General features: G+C 40.2%; 3 protein-coding genes across 5 annotated transcripts; 2 read left to right on the top strand and 1 right to left on the bottom strand.

The window, feature by feature from the left end:
• Positions 1-1817: 1817 nt before the first annotated feature.
• On the top strand, positions 1818-10161 carry LOC120565926 (myosin phosphatase Rho-interacting protein-like). 3 transcript variants are annotated; one of them, XM_039812056.1, is made up of 12 exons: positions 1819-2094; positions 2410-2458; positions 2684-2752; positions 2847-2972; positions 3210-3304; positions 5356-5986; positions 6164-6398; positions 6642-6753; positions 6910-7069; positions 7270-7383; positions 8441-8527; positions 9583-10161. In XM_039812056.1, the coding sequence occupies exons 1-12, from the start codon at positions 2081-2083 to the stop codon at positions 9727-9729; spliced, it is 1839 nt and encodes a 612-aa protein (XP_039667990.1). In that variant the 5' UTR covers positions 1819-2080; the 3' UTR covers positions 9730-10161. The 3 variants fall into 3 exon arrangements, with proteins under 3 accessions (XP_039668007.1, XP_039667990.1, XP_039667999.1); XM_039812065.1 differs by having other exon boundaries at positions 1934-2094; positions 2883-2972; XM_039812073.1 differs by lacking the exon at positions 7270-7383 and having other exon boundaries at positions 1818-2094.
• Positions 10162-10163: 2 nt separating this feature from the next.
• Positions 10164-11660, bottom strand: smdt1b (single-pass membrane protein with aspartate-rich tail 1b). The gene is made up of 3 exons (XM_039812086.1): positions 11456-11660; positions 10591-10749; positions 10164-10392 (listed from the first exon to the last, which is right to left on the bottom strand). The coding sequence occupies exons 1-2, from the start codon at positions 11615-11617 to the stop codon at positions 10612-10614; spliced, it is 300 nt and encodes a 99-aa protein (XP_039668020.1). The 5' UTR covers positions 11618-11660; the 3' UTR covers positions 10164-10392; positions 10591-10611.
• A 1062-nt stretch (positions 11661-12722) lies between these two features.
• On the top strand, positions 12723-23565 carry zgc:158803 (LUC7 domain-containing protein). The gene is made up of 10 exons (XM_039804161.1): positions 12723-13308; positions 13776-13870; positions 14508-14606; positions 14804-14914; positions 15081-15224; positions 18097-18273; positions 19514-19680; positions 19760-19789; positions 20381-20548; positions 22437-23565. Exons 1-10 carry the CDS (start codon positions 13248-13250, stop codon positions 22678-22680), a joined length of 1296 nt encoding a protein of 431 aa, XP_039660095.1. The 5' UTR covers positions 12723-13247; the 3' UTR covers positions 22681-23565.
• Positions 23566-23644: the final 79 nt, after the last annotated feature.

Here is a 23644-nt window from a genome sequence, read left to right on the forward strand (position 1 = left end):
CCCACCCTCTCGTGGTTCCTCCACATCGAGACGCGGTGCGGAGTCTCGGATGCTTGGTGGTTCACTTTCACATGTTGCCATTACAGAAACTGACCATAAGGTCAGCAGCGACAGAAGCAGGAGCAACATCAGGCGAGGCATGGAGGCCTTACTGATCTCTGAACCCAAGAAGGCTGCAGTAGAAGTGGAGGAGGTAATGTTACGTATATCAAGTAAAACTTGTTTTTGCCAAGCTAGCAGCGTGGCTCAGTGGATGGTAATGTCCTTCTGTCTGTCACTCGGTCAACCTCTTTAGTCCAGACTGACATATTTAAAACACTATGAGATGGATTGTCATTACGTTTTGTACGGATATTCATGGTCCCCAGAGGATGAAGCCTACAGTGAAATGTTTACACAACTATTGGATGGATTCACCCATCTGTGTGCTCCTCAGGATCAATTGTAATAACTTTAGTTACCTTTCATCTGGCACCATCATCAAGCCAAACTTTTCATTTGTTCAACACTTTTGTTGATGACCAATCACCTGCAAAATTAATGACATTCCCATTAGCCTCAGCTGTACTTTGTGTTTAGTGCTAATTAGCAAATGTTAGCATGCTAACACGCTAAGAATTTGGTGAACTCGTAAACATTATACATGCTTAACATCATCATTGTCATTGTGAGCCAACTCTTCATGCTACATATAATGTAACGTGTTGATAAATCTTTATGAATCTGAGGTGGGGATGACCATAGAAGACTACATTGTCCTGGCTGGTATTCCAACGATCCAGCTAGAGTCGGAGGAAGAGTTTCCAGGGATAAGGAGGAGGAACCAGAGTCCCAGCCCATGCAGGGACCAGAGGCTTAGGACTTACAGGTTGGTGGTATTATATGGTACTGTATGGTATTATTGTATAGCATATATTCACAGATAGCCATAACAGAAGTTCCATGACCATGCATCTATTCTGCATTCTTATGTGGTTCTTTAAACTGTTCCTTTAGCAGCTGGAAGATTCATAAAAAAGCAAGTAAAGTAGCAAGTAGAAAAAGACTTTGAAGATATCTTTTGATCTGACCATAAGTTATTGCCTTAGTTATGGCAAGAGAAAAAAGAAAGTCCTCTAGAAGCCTTTGCAGAGGAATGTGAAAGTTCAATAAGAAGAAAAGTATTTAAATGTGTGTTTATGTTTGTCAAATACTTCTCTGCACTTTAATTTGGCTCTAAAGGTACCAAGATGAAACAGACATATACAGCTCAAGGCTTGAGTCAGATGAGAGGGGGAGAGGCAGAGAGAGAGGAAGGGACAGACGAGAGAAATGTCGGGACTCTGAGAATGGACGATCATCTCGAAGACAGTCAGCCGCATCTCTTCATTCACGGGTACGACCCAACAACTGCACACATGTTCACAATAAAATCCATGTTGTAACAACAGACCTTGTAACCTCGTCTGTTTGTTCTATAAAGAGTTCAGATTATCAAAGTGGAAAACACAGATCTTCAAAGGTGAAGGAGCGAGCTCCTCCTGAGCGCCCGCAGACACAGGTGAGCACGGTCGCATTACTTTTCTGCATCTGTTTAAATCACGAGTGTTTGGAGGAAAAATGGGTCATTCATACATTCATTCTAAAGTAGGTCCCTGATATATATTTCAGCTCTTTTACTTCGGGCGCCTCTCTCATAGAAGCACCTTGCAGGAAAAAAGCCATTAGTTAGCAGTCTATGTTTTAGGGCAGCATGTTCATATGATTTATCATTTTTATATTAATAGATTCTAGGAGGGTTCGAGCCAGTGTATCCTGCAGTGTCTGTGCTGCAGTGTCATACCTAAAACATGTTGAGTCAACAAACACAGAGGGATGGATGAACAAAAAATGAAACATTCAAAATGTTAAATAAATGCTTTGAATCACTTGCAACCAAACATTTGTAGTAGTTCAGAAGCCCTGACATGCCATTGATGTTAATAAGAGCTACGTGTGATCTCACATTTGTGACTTCCTCATTTCACCTCATACGTCATGCATTTTCTTCTCTCTCAATGTCTCTTTCTTTCTCCCATCCTCACAATATATATTGTACAATATGATACATGCATGGTAAGTATGTTTTTTTGTGCTAACACGCTTTAAAAGTGCCTGCTTGTTTTTAAGTCAGTTCCTCTTTCTCTTTTTATTTCCCTGTTTATGAAGATCACGGTTTGCAAAAGCTACACCTCTTCCTTTTTTTTACATACCTATTCTGCATTATGTTTCCCATTTTTCGTGCTTTATAGTTCTGCCTGCCTCTCTATGCGTGGTTCAGAATGATGTTATCTCGATAGTTTCCGTTTCCTCTATTACACAATGAAGCGTGAGACGTAAAACTACTGCCGAATGCCTCCAAAGAGCTTGATCGCAATGCTTTAATTACAGGCTCTGTTACTTGAAGGGGTGGATGTCCAGACTGGATGAACATGGCAAGGTAAATGGAAGTTTTTGAAATTGATATTCTTATACATTAAAAAAAGAGAGGGTATAGTCATTTTCTCTTCTAATTCCTGTATAACCATGCACAATCTGATACACCAGACAGAGTACAAAAACCAAGAACAAGACTCAACCCCTAAATTATCTTTAAAGATGTCTACATACGAAAGTAAAAAAGTCATTCATTTAATGTTGTCTATGTTTACTGTGTTTTGCTCAGTGGAGGAAACACTGGTTTGTTCTGGGTGATACTTCGCTGAGGTACTACAGAGACTCGGAGGCTGAGGAGGTAGGGGCTGATATGTGACATTAAAGTAATTTCTGATTTGTAGGAAGATTTACTAGATGTTAACCTACAGCAATTAATTTCAATCTACATACAGTCATTTGAAAGGGTTTCAAACGTATTTGTGCTACAGTCAGATGATCTGGATGGAGCGATCAACCTGACATCCTGTTTGAATGTGTCAGACTGTGATGTAGAGAAGAACTATGGACTCCAAATACAAGTATGTATTCACTGTACTTTTGCTCATTGTCTTGTACAGTACACCATCAGACAGATGGACAGTCAGATGTCCTCCACACCTCCCCCCACTTCCACATCAATTAAATGTTTGGCTGCTTCCTGTTTAACAATGTGTGAGTGTGTGTGTGTGTGTGTGTGTGTGTGTGTGTGTGTGTGTGTGTGTGTGTGTGTGTGTGTGTGTGTGTGTGTCTTTGCTCTGTCTTTTGATCTCCTCCAGACAAAGAGAGCAGTGTTCACTCTCTCTGTTATGACCTCCAGAATACGGCGGAACTGGGTGAAGTTACTAAAGCAGGCGATCCAGAACACCACGTGGTGAGTCTGACTTTATTCTGGGAGACAGTGGAGGAGGAAGTATTCAGATACTTTACTTCAACGCATAATATGTAACATTTCTGCATAAAAATGTCTAAAAGCGAGTTGTGTACTTACATTTTCCCAAAACAAATCTTCTAATCTTATGGTTGTCTGCCAGAAGCTGTCACCAATTTGACTTTTTATCTAGTTTTAAGCCACATTTTCACGATTACGTCTGAGGATCTTAAGTTATCAGAGAAACAAGCGAAGCAAACCGTGGCAGCGCTCCGCTGATGAGTTGAACAGCGTCGGAGAAACTTTTTTATTTATTTTACGTGGAACTGCTTTCTTAATGTTTTTAACGGTTGTAATCACCTAGTCCATTTGCTTTGGAGTGGACGAGAACTCTGTGGATAATTTGGCTTCCGTCAAAATTTCCTGAACAATGAGTGCTGAAGGAATCCTAACCAGGAGAATCTCACAGCAATGACGGCAACTCCTCTGATCCCACGCTACTTCACAACATCACCAAACTGCGTCTTGTGTTATAGTTTTGATTGAGAGACCCCTAGCAGCAGAAAATGACATATTATATAATATGTCATTGTAAAAATACTCAGTTACATGTAAAAGTCCTGCATTGAAAATAAAAGTATTACTATTATTATATATTAAATTATTAGATTATTATTGCTGATGCTTTAATTTATAAGCAGCATTTTACCGTTGTAATTGGTTGAGTTGGAGAAGAATTTCATATACTGTTGGGTAATTTAATAACATTCCATCATACTATATAAGTTCATCATATGTGTTGTATATAAAATCTTAATTGGTAAAGTGACCAGTAATTTAAGCTGTGAAATAAATGTAGTGGAGTAAAATGTAAAACAAAAATACTCAGTAAGTACAAGTGCCTAAAATTTGTACTTGGGTACTGTACTTGAGAAAATGTACTCAGATACAATCAACTCCTGCTGGGAGACAACAGTGTACCACAACCAGGAATTACATACTGAAAACAACATCTTAAAGAAGAAAAGTCCATTAAATGACTTAACACGCCAACATTTCAATACTGTACAATATGTAGATACATTTCAATTAAATAAAAAAATACTTTATTTATCCCTTAGGGGGCAATTTGAAGCTGGTTTGCAAACATAGAAATATAAAATTATAACAATGACACTCAAAACAATGTGAAAATACTAAATCTATTCATGTTGAGATAAAAAAAAAAACTAAAAAAAAAACATTAAAAAGACAAGCGTTAAAGCCTGTGGGAAATGTGTGGGAAAGAGGGAATGAAGCCAAATAAATCATACATTAAATTAAGATGGTTGAGGTTCAAAGTTCATTCTTGATCTTGGAAACAGCAGTTAACTAAATAATCTTACTTCAAGGTTCTTTTAATAGTTATTCTGGAGCTTTCGATCACAAATAAAATACTTAATAAGACTTTTACTTTGGCTGACAATGCTTACAGAATATGTCATAATTTATTACTATTTAATCAGAATTAGTAATGAACAAATTACAAAACAGGACATCCTTTATGATGGATACTTTTTTTGTTGACATTTTATTAATTAATTAGCAAATCAAGTCCAAAAAGAATACATTACATACATCACAGTTAATCATTAGTTACTGAAGCATATTCCCCTCTCAAAGGCATGAGCTCCTTTCCGTGCAATAATTGTAATTAAAACACAACAGGGCTCAGCCCAGTTTACTTTAAAAAAAGACACTGAAAATTACACATATACCTTAGAGTAAACTGTGCCTAATTACATACACAGCACATGCTATATACATAGCATATAGCCTAAAAAGGACAAAACTTACAAACAAAACAAAAATGATGAATACTTGATGTTTATCATGTTCACATGATCCTCAGTCTAATTTTAAAAAACAGGCGTTTCATTGACCTGAAAATTCCTGAACATTGTGAGGACATGCAGACAATGTGATTGGGTGGTCCTTCTGTACCGAACCCCTTCTATCATCTTTCTTCTGATGTGTAACACTACCCTCCTGTCTTTCCCTCACTCTGACCTCAGCCAATCAGACACTGGCAGCGTGAAAGAGAACTCCATCTCCCGGAGACCGTCGTCATGCCAACCCCCTGCTCGGTTCATCTGCAAGGACTCTGACTATGAACCTACCACTTCCATCTCCAACACCACAGCTGCAAACTCCCATCAGGCCGACTACCACCAGCAAACAGTAGACAGGGAGCTGGACTCATCTCCATCCAGTCAGAGAGAAGAAGGGGAGGGCTGGGACCGTGAGCAAGCCAAGCGATTGGAGGAAAGGAACAAGTGGTTTGAGGAGGGGATCCCCTTCAGTGAGATGAGCAGCAGGTGGGACTCCATGGAGCTGAAAAGGGGGAGTGTACCTGTGCCTGTAATTGAAACCACGGACTTGGACGTCAACAGGAAGTGGGTAGAATTTGAGACGTTGTCATTTAGGGACATAAGCGCACAGTCTCTCATTGGAGCCCAGGCTCATCAGTCAAGCACCCCACAGGCATCACAGTCTCTCGTTAGCACCCAGACGTCTATCCCTGAAGAGGCCAAACTGTCTGTCACCGGTTCACAAACTGATATATCGAGCTCAAATGGGGCTCTTCCATCCATAAATGGAGCTCCAACCATTCAAACAAATGAAGCTGAAGTGCTTCACAAGGAGGTAAGAAAGAACTTAGTCACTCCATTAAAAAAAGTTGAAATGTGATGACTAGGAACAATAGTAAGACTTTCCTTTAAAGTGATTTCGATGCAAGGAAATTATGTTAATATATCCAGAGGTGATGTACATCTCAATCTTTTTCCTCCTACCTATACTCTCTACAAATCCATCTCCCAGGCCCTCTCACTTCGAAAGCAAGTGGAGAGCATTAAGAGGGAGCGTGCAACCATGGGGATAGAGGTGGACAGCCCGTGTGGCCCCGGGGCCCCCTGCAGGGCCAGACTAGAAGCCATGGAAGTAGCCCATTGGAAAACACTGCAGGAGCTGCAGGAGAAACACGTGAGGGAGATCAGGGAGCTGGAAGAGCAGAGAGACAGGATGCTGCAGGAGGAGAGCCAGACAGCTGCTAAAGGTAAGACAGGAAGTACAGTAGTATCATGCAACAGTAGCACCTGGGGGCAGTTTGCATCTCTTCCTTATGCCTCTTTTATTCTTGCAACCAGTATTTATGTATTTATTAACTGTATTTATGTCTTTTAAGTTTATGTTGTGTTCTTGATGTATGTTCTTAATTAGCTGTATTGTGTTGTTTGTAATGCTGTGTGTTGAAGGCAAAAACAATTTAAGTAACAAATTATGGAATTATTTATCAAAGCAATGGAGGCACTGAGAGCAGCTCACAGAGAGGAGCTGGAGAGAGAGGTGGAGAAGGCCAGGAGGTTGGCTGGAGGAGCTGCACAGGCTGATGTTTCCAACAGAGGCCACATGTAAGTTTATTACAGTCACTCTGTTATCATGCTGAGAGTTGCCTTTATCTCACGGGGCTCTCGCTGCAAGCTTAAGATGTTCTACACTCAGCCGTGACCCCTTGCATGATCATGCATTATATTTCACTCCATAACTCGTGTGTTTGTGCGTGTCAGGCCACAGGCGGATGTCTTGCACAGTGAGTTAGATGTGCTGTCAGAGCGCTACTCTCAGAAGTGCCTGGAGCTGAGCCGCACTGAGCAGAGCAGCCAGGGCCAAGAGACTGAGCTCGGTCTCAAGGAGAGAGAGCTGGAGCAGCTGAGAAGAGAGAACCAGGTTTACATACATGCCTGATTTAATTCTGTTTTAATACAGTACCACACCGCCTTATAGATTGTTAAAAGAATTGACATCAAATTCAGTTTTTTTGTTCTTATAGGGTTAAACTAATAAGGAAGCTACAATATTCATAAGCATACTAGTTCACATTATTTCTCCATGACATAATTTAAGCTAAAAAAAAAATCTCTTTTCAGGAGCTTAAGGCCAAAGTGGCAGAAGAGATCAGCCGCATGCGTTATTTCATCACAGGGCAGAGGTCGGACACGGTATCCCTTGGCAACACTGAGCGCAGTGCGTCAGAAGTAGAGGTATTGATAGCAATAGGTTTAAACGGTTGTGACTAAACTCCTATGAAAGTAGGTGATACTAATGCATCCTAATTTATTGCTGCATCACAACCCAGTTTCAGTTATTGCACCTCAAGTATTAACTCTGGCTTGAAAGACAAATGTTGACATCATGGGGAAGCAGAAAGCAACATTTGACGAATGTGCTGTGGGATTTTCAACCCATTTTAATAAACACTAATTGATCTGAGAATTTTTACTTATTTGTCCTAGTGACCATTTTTGCATTTTTACATTTGTTGTGTTCCCAGTAATGGCTCCCTGTAGCAACATTGTCACAGTTTCTGATGGCCTCATTAGTGTTGAGCATCTGTGGTTGGTCACATTATAGTGCAGCACATACTGCCATCTACTGCCTGAATATCAATGTAGCACATCACTTTGGGCTGCAGTAAAAGGTTTTATGGCTGGACTTCCAGTGGTGGAAGATGTATTCAGATCTTTTACTCACACCAGGGTAAAAAATACTCCTTTGCAAGTAAAAGTCCAGCATTCAAAGTATTATCTGCAAAATGTACTTAATGTATCAAAAGTAAGGGTTTTTGTTATGCAGACAAATGGGCCCTGTAATTGTTATATATTTTTTTATTATTGTTACTGATGGAATGCATTAATGTGCAAGTAGCATTTTACTCTTTCAGATAATTTTAACTACATTGTATAATATTGGGTAGTTTAATCTATAACAATGCACTATATTTTATAAGCTGATCATATGTCTTGTATGTAAAATCTTAATCAGCAAAGCAACTGTACAGTTGTACCACAGCTGTCAAATAAAGCTGTCAAATAAATGTAGTAAATAGCGCCAATGTTCCCTCTTAAATGTATTGGAATAAAGTAACATAAAAAGGAAGCACTCAAGTAAAGTAGAAGTAGGCTACCTTAAAGTTGTACTTACAGTGCTTAAGAAAATGAACTTAGTTACTCTCCACCAGTGTCGCATACATTGAGACTTTCCATATGTATGTGAAAATGTTACACTGCCAATAGTAAGATGTCACATTTTGTTTTCCAGACATTACTGAGAGCGAAAGACAATGAGGTGCAGTACCTTAAAAAAGAAATCAGCTGTCTACAGAATGAAGTGCAGTCTCTCACCAAGGTGATTTATGATCAGACCTCTCAAAAATAATACACTCCTATATGTTGAACATTTACAGCTTTGATTTAAAGTGATGGTTCGGAGTAATTCACCCTAGGGTCCATGGCACCATGACCTCGAGCCAAACACCCCCCCAGAAGCTTTTTTCACCTGGGTCGAACATTGGGAGAGTTAGCTAGAGTAGCGTTATCAGCTGAATAGCTTAGCGCAGGGGCTAATGGACCCACGTTTGTATCTCGTAAGTTACCCCACTAATAATGCCCGAAATGATATCAAACATATACAAGTAGTACAAATAGGTTATGCTCTCATAAAACGATGGATTGGAAAGTTTGTAAGTACACCAGAAGTTTATGTAAATAACACTTGCCTGCTTGCTTCTGCTCTCTGCTGTTGTTGTTGCTGCTGTAAGATGCTTAGGGGCGGCGGTCACAAATAACAACACCGAAAAGAGATGCAACAAAAATATTTTTTAATTTAACTTTTTTTTTAAAGTAAGTGCTGTAGTATAACTAGCAGGAGACAAGTAATAATTGAGGTAAGTTGGAGACATTACCTTATTTAATCATTAAATTAATAAATATTTTTGTTGTATCTCTTTTCGGTGTAGTAATTTGTAGACGGCCCTAAGCACTCGTCTAACTGCAGGTGGCAGCAGTAGCAGCAGCAGCAGCAGCAGCAACAGAGAGCTGAAGAGAGCAGGCAAGTGTTCATAAACTTCTGGTGTACTTACAAACTTTCCAATCCATCGTTTTATGAGTGCATAACCTATTTGTACTACTTGTAGACGTTTGGTACATTACTTCGGTACTTATTAGTGGGGTAACTTACAAGATACAAACGTGGGTCCATTAGCCCCTGCGCTAAGCTATTCAGCTGATAACGCTACTCTAGCTAACTCTCCCAATGTTAGACCCAGGTGAAAAAAGCTTCTGGGGGGGTGTTTGGCTCGAGGTCATGGTGCAAAGGACCCTAGGGTGAATTACTCCGAACCATCACTTTAAACTGTTCTCCCTGCTTGATTTTGATGTGTCTTGTTCCAACCCTTACTATAGGAGAAAGAAACAGCTTATGAGCGTTATAAGAAGGCCTATGTAGAGCTGAGTGACACAAGGGGTCGTAGCCAGTTGGAGACGGACTCCCTCAACGAACACTTGAGACTGGCCAACGCTGTACTTCAGGAGGGAGCGAGACAGACCTGACCAATGAGGACAACTGTTAAAAACTTACCTTGATGACAGCAAGCCAACATGAAATATTTATAAAATATCACAACTAAATCATTACATTGCAATAACATGTACTGTTATGACTGGATATGACTTAAAAGAGTTAGACTAAGAATGATGTCAACTATTGTGTACCACTGTGCAAAGACTGTTTAGCCACCTACACATGATCCGCGGTAAAACTGCTCTGCGCTGGCTGTTCCATTGTTTTTCTGTGGGGAGAGCGGTGCCGCCCAACTAGGCGCTCAAAGTTAAAATTATTTAAACTTTGACCTCGTTGCCGCTGACCTTTCAAGGCGCAACCAATTCCAGAACGTTCCTGCACTGTGCTTTGCCTCGCTGCTCTGCGCCCTACCCCAAATCACGTGTAGACGGCTTTAAGATTAAATAACAAGTGTTAATCCATGTGTAATCGACTCCCTTTATTAAGTTGACAGACAAAACATGCAAACAGGAGTGAAGGCATAACTAGTAGTTTTGATAGCCTCACATGATATGAGATTTAGAAAAAAAAAAGTATTTAAACAACATAATTAGCAGAGGAGAGGAGATGGGTGGAGGGATGTATTTAGATGTCAAAGTGCCCCATCTTCCTTGTGCCAGCTGGTGTGCTCTCACTCAGTAAAGCAAAGCACCCTGTGGATATGAATAATAAAAAAAAACTGTCAGCAGCTTTGTTACTGATTGTCAATGTCGCAAACATGCCATAAACGACACCCTTCCACATATAGCTTAGAAACACCCTTTACAAATGAATAAGAGTGCATAAAAAAGGTCTAAGCAACAGTGTTGAAAGGTCAAATAAGGTGTTGCTAAAGTACACTTTGACTTTACCATTTATTTTCTGGAGTTAGCTCAGTCATCATCGTCATCGTCTTCAGGGACAAAGATGTCATGCTCCTCCAAAAGAGCGGCAAAGTTCTTGCTAATCAGAGTTCCCACATACAGGAAAGGCACCACCACTGCTGTCATGCGGATGAGTCCAAATGGTGTCTGGAAAACATTAAGGGACAAGAGGACTAAGTTTGTCAAGTGACATGAAAATTTCACTGTACATCCGGTAAACCAGACTACCTAACTATTAACTTGAGGCCCTGTTTTGAAAAGGGCTTAACTGTGGCCCATCAGCTCATTATTTCCTGTGGCCCTACAGCAGGTTTATCCATCCATGGGTGGAGCATACTTAGTTTTGGTAGACATATTTCTTTCAATATGGTTCTTTATAGGGATTTTTTTGTTGTGTTCCAATTATATCGAATTATCTGTATGGGCCATCGTAATCTTATTGGACATCATAGTTTAGAACAAACGACGCGTTCCTGTAATAAACAGATATCATTAATTGTCCTCGATTTTTCTTGCCTTGACAACAACGCACACCAGCTTGTGTAGTGTTTAGCTAGCTCAAATAACACCATTTATCAGAGGCAAATGTTCCAATTACGCATTATTTCAATGGCTAACATAAAATGTCCACTTAATCAATAATGATTTTAATTGATACAAAATAATGACAAAAAAGGGGTAATTACTTCCTGAAAGTACCTCTACGTTCGTGTAAACATGCGTTCATTGGCTGAGTTGACTAACCCCCGCGCATCTTCTGCCTTTCTATATGCTACAGCGGCTGTCAATGCAGCGTTAAGTCCCGCCTACGCTGTCGGTTTTCACTCGATAATCAAGGAAGAATAAAACTCACTTTATCCGGTTTCGGTAAAATTGCCCCCGACGGCGTGGATACTACGGTCCTGCCTTGAGTCGTCCTGGATATGTTAGATGTTTTCAAGCCGTTGTTACGGCTCATTATCCCCGCATTTTTGGTGAAAAGTCGCAGCGGGAGCCGCAGTATACTCGTCGCCATTTTTCCCAGTAATGTCAGCAGAGTGGGAGTGGCCGAGGGTGGGACTGTGACCGTCGATGTAGCATGGATGTATTTAGAGATCGGGAGCTACTCTCCTTCTCATTGGCTAATACTCGTTGTCTTCATTGGTTGGATAGGTAGGCTCTAGTGTTCAGAGCCGTGTTTCTGCTCGTAGATAAGGCCCTATATATATACATTATGTGAGTATATATGGTTTCTGCTGGGGTTAGGGTGAGAATACCAAGGTAAGCCATTCAGAGGCAGAATAAGGCAGAGTATTCATTTAGAATACTCATTCAGTGTAAGCATTTCTGATGTGTCTGTTGCTGCACGGTTTATTCACTGGGATTGTCGAGAAGGTTTTGAAACAACATTTAGAGCTTCGTAATACAATGTAATGTATATGTACTGGTAAACATTCAAATAATGAGAAGAATGGGGAAGGGGGTGCACTATGGAGGGACTTGAACTCAATGGTACCTTACATTTTTCACGGAATTCACTCACCATTTGTGTTTTCAAAATTGACGTACCTACATAATTCCATGGTCAAACCATGAGCAATAAAAAACTGTGTATAATAGTAATAATAAGGCTATACTATATCCTTGTTATTCCAAGTTTCTATGTGGACAGGAATGTACTACCAAGGTCCAGGTTAAAAGACCTTGCCTGTGAAAATTGTAAAATGTAAAATTTAATAAATACTTATCTGTAATATATATATTTCGAATAAGCCTATACTGTCCACAATTGTTCAAGGTATTTAAATACAATTTTTTTTAATTTCCTAACATTTTGATAGTAAGTTCAGGTGTAATGTCACATTTACGAATAATACATTTTCTTTTTCTTCTTTTAATATGGCAACAGTATAAGATATCTTAAAATAAGGCAATTAAGACTAATTTTGTGTTTGATAAATTTGATGACCATTGATTTGAGTTTGTATTACTTTTTCAAAAACATTTCATATACATGCACCTCTGGTATGGACAGTTTGTGTGTGTACATACTATGGATGTATTAAGAGAACTGTTGATGTCCTAGTGTTCTTCAAATAAAGTTTAAAAAAAAAATGACTGCAGCCCTTCCTCGAGGCAAGGAACTAGAGCGCGCTTTGCGGCGACGCGCACGGAGGGGAAGTGGAAAGGCGGAAGAAAGGACGTTGAATAAACTTGCCAACTTCTAGCTGACTGGCTAATACATTTAGATACTGTGTTACAGAATACCTGGCTACTTATTTCTATACAGATTTAGTTAGCTAACCCTTTGCCCTATCTACATTCAGTTACCGATCTTTGAACGCGCCACACGACCACGGGACCCAAGCAGTTTCCAAACAGACGTTGCACTTGCTCAGCCGACCCGAAGCCATCCACCGTTACAAAGTCACATTTATCTGTTGCTAAAGTGCTGTGATAACTAGTCAATTGTATCAACGCTGCACACAACCAGCTCGCTGGCTCAGCGGGACTCAGGCTTGTTCTCCTTGTGGGAAAAGTTCGTGTCAGTGGTTGGTGGTGGTGTAGGAGCCAACGAGGCCTGCAGTCGAGGAGGCTGCATGTGTGAAGACTGTAGCTAGCTGGCGAGGAGTGACTCACACAACTCTAGCTAAACACTCAGAAACATGTCGGCCCAGGCACAGATGCGAGCGATGCTGGACCAACTCATGGGGACAGGGAGAGACGGTGAGCACAGCTGGCTGTGGTTGAGATCGGTGTCTAATCGGATCAAGACATGAGTTTGTGTTGTTGCTAGCATTAGCCGGAAAGCTAGCCGATAGGCAGTGACAGTGAGGCATGCTTTTCAAACCAAGCTAGCTAACATGAGGATAGCCAGCCGGCTAGCTACCTGTTGTGTTTTGAGTTTATGTATACATGGCAAGTTAAGTTGTTTTAGCCACTGTATTTGGTCATGGTTAGTGTGCTCTTTTTTCGTGGTTCCTTTCTTGCTACCAGATGTTGTCATGTTATCAGACTATATCGTAGCAGCTAACTTTGAGGACTTACGGTTATGGTAACAGATTTGTGACTAGTTTATCGCAAGGCTGCACGTTGCACCTCAATGCTTTAGTACGTATCGTGCTACGTTTTAATCGGAGGACTGGCTGTCAAATCAACATGTCTTTCTGTTCTTGGGGTTTTCCTTTTTTTAGGAGATAGCATGCGGCAGAGAATCAAATTCACAGATGAGCGAGTCTGCAAAAGTCACCTCCTGGATTCATGTCCTCATGATATTCTCTCTGGCACTGTGAGTATTATGTTTACACACACACACACACACACTTATACACAAAGATCATATATCATATACACTGCAGTCAGAAAGTAATAGGACAGCTGTTGTCATTGGTTTTGGTTCTACTCAAGCACATTGAGCTTAAAGTGCTACAATGCCTACAAGGTTAAAGTGCTGACTTAAAGCTTTCAGGACCATGCAGCAGGTCAGTGATTGTAAACATACAGACAAAGGCTACTTTTCATCTGACCCCATTCAAATTGTTCACTGTTTTAGGGTCAGGTTGAAGGTAAAAGCCCTCAAAGTGAGAATGGAAGATAGCTGCACTGACATAACATTGCTAGGAACAGTACCAAATCTCATCTGCAGTTTGGGTTGGGGACTCCAGCCATATTCTTCCTGTAAACATTTGAATGTAACCTTTTCAACTTGTCTAATTACTTTCAGTCCCCTCAAACTGGGAGACTGTAAATAAAAAAAGGGCCCCACTGTGCTTCAAATTATATCACAAATGTGATATCATGTAAAATGTTGAAAGACAGGATTACATTCTAACATTAGGGAATTATTGGCATAATAAGTCTCAATATGAGTGAAATGATGAAGCATACAAATACAGTACATTCATTTTTTGGGGGGATTTCTGCAGAGAATGGATCTGGGAGAGTGTATGAAAGTCCATGACTTGGCCCTCAGAGCAGACTTCGAGATTGCCTCTAAGGAGCAGGAGTACTTCTTTGAACTTGATGTGAGTAGTGCACACACACAGACACACACACACACACAGCATTACCCCATCATGTATAGCTCTCGAAAGTAGTTACTTTCTGGACAGTTGGAACTTAGTAGTTAAACAACATTCAAAACATTGTTTTTTCCAACATACTGTATATTTTACACACACAAAAACCCATTGATCTTAATATTGTCTGGTTTTTCTCGCAGGCTGCTGAACACCTTCAGTCTTTCATCGCTGACTGCGACCGCAGGACCGACCTGGCCAAGAAGAGACTAGCTGAAACGCAGGATGAGATAAGCGCTGAAGTGGCTGCAAAGGTGACAAACTCACTGTTGACATTGCTCTTGTGAGATTATCATCAGGTCTTTATGAATGCTGTGCTTTTTATGACTGGGAATGAGTCATTTTCTTTGGAAAATGCACAATGTCACACCATCTGGTTATCATGAATCTAGAGCTAATTTTTTCTCATGTTATGAAAAGGCTGAACGTGTCCACGAGCTGAACGAAGAGATCGGGAAGCTGCTGGCCCGGGCGGAGCAGCTCGGGGGCGAGGGGAACGTAGACGAAGCCCAGCAAGTGCTGGAAATGGTGGAGAAGACCCGGGGCTTGAAGAAAGAAGCAGAGGTCAGAAAGTTAATATATGCTGTGTTATGACTAGTTTATTGTATTAGAATAAATACATATTAGGGCTGTCAATCAATTAAAAATTGTAATCTCTATTAATCGCATGAGTGTCCTAGTTAACTCGTGATTAATCACACTTTTTTTTTTATCTGTTCTAAATGTACTTTAAAAAGGATGTTTCTAATGCTCAATTAGTATTTGAGACTCAATTCACATCAAGAGTACATGCAAATAACTTAAGTTTTGTGGAGAGAACCATCTGGAAGGGCTGAAACTGAACTTGCCATTCAAAAGACCATTTTATTTATACATTTCTGTTCAATGAGCTTTGTTTCTGCTAGCCATCCACTCCTGTTTATAGATGTATTATTATAAGACCCGTAGGACCAGCTCCCGTTACGCTGTCTAGTCTCTGCTGCAGGCAGCTGAGAGCAGTATTTTGGTTCCACTTTTGTCATATGTTTCATGCATAGACATTATATAAAATGGACAAACAGATCCCGTTTCTCTGGACGGAGACCAGTGAAGGATATTAGAAGCAGTTTTCCGGTGATGGCTGAGCGTTACTGCGCAGCCTCCAACTGAGAGAGACGATGTAAATGTGACGTGAGCAACCTGTCTGAAAGTTGTAAGTCTTCTAGTAGCTGTGCCAAGAGAAATCTCAATCATTCCCAATCTTACAGAGACGGAGAGTGTAGGTATATGTCAGGAGATAACATGGGCACAGGCTAATTATTGCTAACTAAAATGCTATTTAACATTAGTAATTAAACTTAAACAGCTAATGTAAGTCGAAACTGCCTGCGAGCTTCTCCTGTACTATACGGTAATTCCTCTATTATGCGACAGTAAGTCGCGTGGTCATGACACAATCGTTAGCCTATTTTTTACAAAAACGTCTGCTATGGAGCCATAACGTGAGATACAAGGTAATGGAGCCTTTTATACATTGTCATGTTGCTTTAGAAATAAACAGTGAACAAATAGTCTTTAAACGCTTCAGATGTAAAGTTATTCGCTGTCAAAATGAATGACAGTCAATGGAATGCTAATGGCGGAGTGCTTGTTAGCATCAAAATGGTGCCATAGGAGCTACGCGTTGTGATAGCCAGGAGACGCCGACCAGACGGCCGACCGTCAACAGAATAGCCAGTCGAAATGATCAGTCTCCTCGTGTTGGTCCAAAAAGTGCCACAGAACACACCAAAGAGACGAGACGAGATGTAATACGTCTCCATAACAGCAGGCGGCGCTAATCTGTATTGATGCCCAAGATATGAAAACCGACAGCTGATTGGACGAACGCGTCACATTGGTTTGTTTTCTCCGGAAATTCAAAGCCAGACTGTCATGGCGGCCGTTCAGAATACAATCTCATATTGTACTAAAATAGTTCACTGAAACATGTTTCTGAAAACATTTTAAGCGAGAAATAGGCCATGCAGTTGCTGAATCTTCATTTCAGCTCAAACAAAGGTCAGTTTAAAAGATTTTCGTCAAATTTTGAGAGACTCTAGTCACGCTCATTCCGCTCGCCATTTCCGGGTGAGTCCCGACTGCCCTGCCGCTGACTGAACATGTCAGGTCGGCCAAAATGAACGCCGGCAGCCCCTCAGACTGACAACGGCACGGGACACACCGAACAGACTCGAGTCACTGATCTCGCCAGACTGTACAACGGCCGATTTTTGGCCTGGTGTGTCCACAGCTTGAGGAGAGGCTTACCCCCTTGGTTTCATGGCACTTACACAGGGTCAGATGGCTTGTAGTACTTACAGCCAGCAGATGGCGGCAGACACTAAAGAGCCATACATTAATCTCTTCATCAGATTCAGAGGAATCTAGTTATGTGAATGCTAACTCCTTTGGAGCTCTTTGGCCATATATGCATATTGATCACTGTCAATTGTGTTTATTATATTTCAATGTGTTGGGAAGCTTTGTTATTTGTAACATGGCTATATGAAAATAATGTTTTGAAGTAAAACTTCCCCCAACAGTAAAAATGAAGACTGCCTGAGTATATCTTTATAAGTTGTAGTATAAATGTTGTATTTTTGTGTATTTTCCTCAAATTTAAAGTTGTAGTGAAGGAGTAGGGGAAACATTTAGTTGCATTATTGCCACTAGACAAAGGTGATATTGCCCTTAAAATTTAGATTTTATACTAGGCGAGGATAAAAATCTTATTTTTTTTTCTTTAATGCATCCCCATTTACTCTGATATAAATAAGTTTACTTACAATGGATTCATATTCCTTAGCGTTGTACCTATCAAATTAGCCAATAATATGCATATATTATAATGTATAATCTGCTGCCGCTCGCGACTGGAATGCTCTTCAAAAGATTCTCAAACTGGACAAACTAATTTCGTCCTTCAAAACATCATATCATCCTTGTTCACGGACATATGCAGTTGCTTCTCTACATAATTTCCCCAGCTAAATATTTGAATGGTTTCTCCCTCTCTTACTCACCCATGTACCTGTGCACTTATCCCGTTATAAGTGTTTATTGTTTTCTGTGTAGTATTTCAAATTGTATTTTATGTAATTTCTAAACTGTATGTATTTCTAATGTATTTATTATCTAGCCCTCCTTCCCTCTCCCTAAGTGGCTATGCCACTTGTTAGGCTGCCATTGTAAATAAGAACCTGTTCTTAATGACTTACCTGTAAAAATAAAGGATGGGGGGAAAAAAAAAAATAGATATAGATAAGGCTGGGTTTAAGAAGTTAACAGGTTAAGGTAAAAACCAGCTCTATCATGCAGGCATTATGAAATACTAATTAAAATCTTTTGTTTTTTATGGTGTGTCTTTAGTAATTTGCACCAGCTCCACAGTCTCATAACCCTTCTTTTGTTGCAGGATGTGTACAGAAACTCGATGCCAGCCTCCAGTTTTCAGCAACAAAAACTGCGGGTGTGCGAGGTGTGCTCTGCTTACTTGGGTCTTCACGACAATGATCGTCGTCTAGCTGACCACTTTGGGGGCAAACTGCATATCGGCTTCATTGAAATCCGCGAGAAGCTTGAAAAGCTAAGGGTAAGGGGTGCTAAAGGAATTTCCAGAAATGTAGTTTCTCCATCATCTCTGGCAGTGGCCATGGTGTCTCGAAAAGTGCAGCTCCAGGCTACTTGTAAGCTAACGTTACCCGTAGCTGCATGCTACCAGCCAGCTGGGTCTTCTATGTTTGTTGTCAGTGGGCCTCATTCACCAATATCTTCCTACGTTTTTTTTCTTAAATTTGTTCTTAAGAAAGTTAAGAATAAAAGTCTACGTCTGATTCATGACGTGTTCTTAAACCGCAGAATTGTTTGCAGGTGTGTTCTTAGAATGATGAATCCCAATGTCTTCGTAAGTTGAAAGCTCATGCTTGTTGCTCCTATTTAGCATAGGTAAACGCCCCGTTAATTCCCACAAAAGGGCATGAGATGGCAGGGCGGTGTGCACACTTAGAGAAATGTCGAAAATGACGTGGTATAGACTGTGGAGGCCTCGACTCCAAAAAAAAGAAAAACGGTAATTCTGAAGTGGAGGTACTGCTGCAAGAAGTTAGTGAAAAACAAGACCTTGTATTTAGTAGCGTCAGCAGTGGAAACAAAGCAGCAAATAAAACCGATGCATGGAATGCAATTCCCATAGATTGTTAACAGTCTATAGCAATTACTCATGCAGTAAACGCTGTATCCGGAGAAGGGCGCAGAACTGATGAAGTATATAGGCCTAGCACAATTCATACACAATGCAATTCAAAGTGCTTTACAAATGAGCAGAGCTGTAAGTGTAGTGTATCTTTATTTACTAACAAACAAACAAATAATTATGTGTAAAATAATGAAAATAATTAGTTATAAAATTATGAAGGACATTTTAAATTAGAACGGATGAAAATGGTATGACTACTTATTTTGCGCAAACATGTCAGCTCTCAATTGTGCGTAAGAGTAATCTTGAGTGTGCGTAGATTCTGTTCTTCCTTAAGAACAAATCCCAAATAGGAAAACATTGGTGAATGCCAGAATCTATGTAAAAACTGCATAAGTGGGGTTTAAGAACAAATTTGTTCTTAAGAACGATTGGTGAATGAGGCCCAATGTTCTTCTTTTTTCGGACCCGCAAGTAGAATTTGAAATAGATCGAAATTAAAAGCTCATTTCGATCGATTTTCAATTTAAAATCGAAATTGTGACACCCCTAGTTTCCATTATTTGTATTGTACTGAACATAGAACAGAATCAGCGGCTAGTATTTTTCAGTTATGCGCTATTTTTGTTTTATCCAGAAAGCAGTTATAGAGAAACAAGAAAGAATGCGAACAAGAAGACGAGAGGAACGTGAAAGAGATGATGAAAGAGAGCGACAGTGGGAATTGGAGCGGGAACAAGAAAGAGAGCGCGAACGAGAGAATGAATGGGAGAGAGAACGAGAAAGGGAGAGGGAGCGAAGGAGGTAAGGAACAGTCGGACTTCCATTGATACAAAGAGAGAGTTTAGTGTCATCTGCAAACTGATTTGTGTTTCTGTCTTAGATCGAGATCTAGAAGCGGAGAACGATACAGGTATGTCTGCATTGACCAGAATCACTTTATAAGTTTTGTCTTTGTCAGAGTGACTTATGATTTCATAGAATATACAGACTCGCACTGCAACATAATGCTGTAAACTGTAGCTCTACTTAAAAACGTCTCAGACATTACCTATTTGTGTAAATTCCAAACAAGATTGTCATGTTGTGGCTTTGTTGCATATTTTTAGGTTAGTTGTGTGCCATGATGTGGTTTTTATTAAGAATACAGTCTTTCATTATTTTAAATAATTTTATCAATACAAATTTTAACACAAGGGAGTAATTGTACACAAAACCAGCTGTGATACAGCAGTGTTGATGTTGGAAAAGTTGTGAGATATTTAAGATATTGCTTAGTACCAGCACGTAACAATAGAAACTTCAGAGGTTGACAGATCTAATGCTAAAACGGCCCACATTATGTAGTTTGAGTTACCTTATCTGAAATTAAAACCACCGGCACTAACATCATACAAACACTATACTTTTAAAAAAAATAAAACTTAAACAGAAAAGGAGCAGAAGTGCAGATTGCAACTTTAAACCTTAAAATCACTTTTTCTCCATAAAATAATTCTTCTAGGGACGGAGGCACTTCGACTTCGTCCGCCCATCATTCAAGACGCCCCCACTCCTCTCGTTCCAGAGAAGAAGGTGGAGATCGGGATCGGGAGAGAGAGAGAGAGAGGAAACATCGACACAAGGACAGGCATCGCTCACGCTCCCACTCTCACAGGCGCAAAAGGAAGAGGTATGGCTTGTATCCATCACTGAAATTGGAGAAAGAGTCATATTGTGATTGCAATTTACAATGCTGCGATTTAATGGTATCGGGAGTTTACTTGATTATTAAGGAAAATGCACCAAATAAGCTACTAAAATTTTGAAATGTGTATTTTTTAACTTGAACATACAAAGTTAAACGAGCATAAGAAGACATACATAAACATATTGGGTGTAATATAATAACTAGTTACAAAATATACTTTGTACAACCTCTACACTTCTGACACTCATGTAACCGTACACGCGCTGCTGCATAAAACACACTGGCTGGTCACTGGTCATCTTTTGTAGACATTGCGAGGGGCGTGCTTAATACATCCATGGGTGTAGAGTAATTCAGAAGACGTAGATTCAACACAGAACCATACATTAGGCATTAGTGAGAGCGAGAACGGCAGGCAAGTGAGTGACGTCAGTGCCTGAGTGGCGAAGCGAGGAGAGCGACCGTGAGCAGTGTGTCGGAGCGGCTGTGTGAGAGGAAAGCAAGGGGAAAAAGAGATAGCAAAGACGATGTAAAGTGAGTTAACGGAGAACACCGAGCTTCTTAAGACACGGTGGCTTCTTCTGCTGTTGATACTGTCGGTAAAGTGAAGGGTGTTTACAATGTGGAGACTGCAGGGCACACAGAGTGTCACTCACACAGCACACTTTTTAGTTTACTCCAGTCGCACAATTTTTGCAGTTATGTAATCGCACAGCGTGACGTTGTGATTAGATTAATCATGCAGTCCTAGATCGGACCTGCTTAAATAACATTAAATTTAACTACTAACATTTCACATGACGTAACCAGTGATTACATAACAACCTATGTGTTCACAGCAGGGTTAACTAATGTTAATGTTAATTTGTCCATTTGTTGAGAGATTCACCTAACATGCAAAGCAAAATGTGATCACCTTCAAGCAGGACTCTATTCAGGTGCTTATAAATTAATTTATTGCTGGAGAAGCAATTAATCCATTAAGCAGTTAGTTGATTGTTGGAACATCAACAGCTCTTTAGATAATTGATAAATCCTTAAGGTCATTTCAACAGTCACTGGTTCCAGCCATTCAAATGTGACAATTTGTGGCTTTTCACTGCATATATCATTTATAATTAAATCATTGGAAATTCAATATCTTTGAGTTTTAGATTTGGTTGTTTGATTTGCTGTTAGAAATTGTTGCATTTTTTTTGCTCTGTGTCATCCCCCATCTCTCTCCCCCTTTCCTGTATATCTACTGTCACTATATAATAAAGAAAAAATAATCTTAAAAAAAAAAAAAAAGATTCTTTCTACAATTTTCTATCATTTATTATTAGAGTAAAAATAATAAACAAATCATGAAAATATTTGACAGATTAATCAATAGTTAAAATAATCATAGCTCTTGATTAATTGAGAACCATCTTTCTACATGTGGACAATAGCCTGACTCACCTGATGTAGATTTTTGGTATAAAGCCTGCCATTGGCTCCCTATTTCAGCCGGCATTCTCCTCCACTATCTATTTTGCAAGGTCGCCGTCGCTGCGTCCGGTGTTTAGCGTCCCCAAAGACGATTGTGATTAGTTTAAAGAAATACAACAAACAGATGTTCTTTCTGCGATACCAGAATGTTAACTTGAGCAGCCAGACTTCTCTCCAGCACTGACACTGACACTGACACTGTGCTCTGGATATAGGTCTGGCAATGCAAGACTTTTGGACAGTAACTTGGCTTTCTGTCCCTTTTTTTAAAAAAAAAAAAAAGAAAGAAAAGTCAAACTCAAATTAAGGACATCAAGTCCTCAATCTTGTGCTGGAGGTGTACTTTTCATGATGATGATGATGATCATCAATTTGTGGCTGCTAATTTTTTTCTCAGGTCTTCCAGAGACCGATCATCTCACACTCGCGACAAGGAGCCCTCGCCGTCCCAGGAGAGGTGTGGAGATGGTGCCGCAGTAGGAGAGGGTTGGCGTGAGGAAAGGGCGGCGTGCAGAGACTGGGAGGACAGGGAGAAGTTCCCCTCCACAGACACAGCCAGGAGCAGGGAACGAGAGAGATCCCTATCGTTCGAGCGGGACCGACGCTCCAGCTCCGAGGAGCGAGAGTCTGGGGAGATATGAACAGAAGCGGAAGCTTCCAAAGTCTTTGATTTGGATATAGTAATTACTAAAAGGAGCATGGAGAGTTAAGTGTGTGTTGGTGCGAGTGTGTTCTGCTTTGTATGTGTGTTCATGTTAAAAGTGGGACATGTACATTAGCAGGTGGATGGTGGAAACTTAACATGGGGATGAGGGAACAACTTCAGTGGTGGCAGTCAAGTAAACATGCAAAACCAACTTTTATAAGACTGAATTAGGAGGCTAGTGTGACCTGGAACCAGTACAGTCATTTTTTATGCCATCTTGTCGATCTTATGTACAGTTATTTAGACAGCGAGTGAGTGAGTGAAGAAACATCAGTCCTACTTTTGGTTCCAGTTTTTATTTTACTCACATGAAGTGCTGTTATTTTTTTTATCATTGGTTGGACCTTCAGTGTTGTTACTGTTTTTCCTGTTCCATTAGGAATCAATCCGTTTCAGTAGCTGTGGATTGATTTACACAGGTTGGACTCATTAATGTGGCATCTCTTGCAGCAATGTTTTGAAATGAGCTGTGAATGACTGATGGCACTTCTGATGCTTGTTTTATTTGCTTCCTTCAAGCCGTAACAATGTCATTTGGACAATTCAATACACATCCCCGAGCCTGCCTTTTAATTCAGGACGCAGTGATGAGCTCATACTTAGAAAATAAACTCACTTGTCCCCCTGAAAGAAGTCATCCAAATATTTCCACTCAGTTTCTGACATGTGAATGCATATAGATGATGTGCATATTTACATACTGACACTTAAAGGTCCAGGGACTTGTGTCCTGTTTGCTGTGATACAACCTGGATGTACTGGGGGAATCTACTTTGCTGTGCCACCATTAAGTGAATAAAATGGTCTGCTTCTATTCAAATACAATGTGTTTATACAAATTTCTCTTTAACTTCCAGTCTTGGGGTTGAAGACCTTGTACCGTAGCCTCTTTGCTTTAT

Source organism: Perca fluviatilis, chromosome 1 (genome assembly GCF_010015445.1).
Source record: "Perca fluviatilis chromosome 1, GENO_Pfluv_1.0, whole genome shotgun sequence".
NCBI classification, from domain to species: domain Eukaryota; kingdom Metazoa; phylum Chordata; class Actinopteri; order Perciformes; family Percidae; genus Perca; species Perca fluviatilis.

Coding starts and splice junctions, on each gene's coding strand:
- LOC120565926 (XM_039812056.1), top strand. Junction 2,459..2,683: donor GACTGGATGAACATGGCAAG/GTAAATGGAAGT, acceptor TGTTTTGCTCAG/TGGAGGAAACACTGGTTTGT. Junction 6,399..6,641: donor GAGCCAGACAGCTGCTAAAG/GTAAGACAGGAA, acceptor TATTTATCAAAG/CAATGGAGGCACTGAGAGCA.
- smdt1b (XM_039812086.1), bottom strand. CDS start 11,617: ATGGCGACGAGTATACTGCGGCTCCCGCTGCGACTTTTCACCAAAAAT. Junction 10,750..11,455: donor TTTTACCGAAACCGGATAAA/GTGAGTTTTATT, acceptor AATGTTTTCCAG/ACACCATTTGGACTCATCCG.
- zgc:158803 (XM_039804161.1), top strand. CDS start 13,248: ATGTCGGCCCAGGCACAGATGCGAGCGATGCTGGACCAACTCATGGGG. Junction 13,309..13,775: donor CATGGGGACAGGGAGAGACG/GTGAGCACAGCT, acceptor TCCTTTTTTTAG/GAGATAGCATGCGGCAGAGA. Junction 18,274..19,513: donor AGAAGCTTGAAAAGCTAAGG/GTAAGGGGTGCT, acceptor TGTTTTATCCAG/AAAGCAGTTATAGAGAAACA.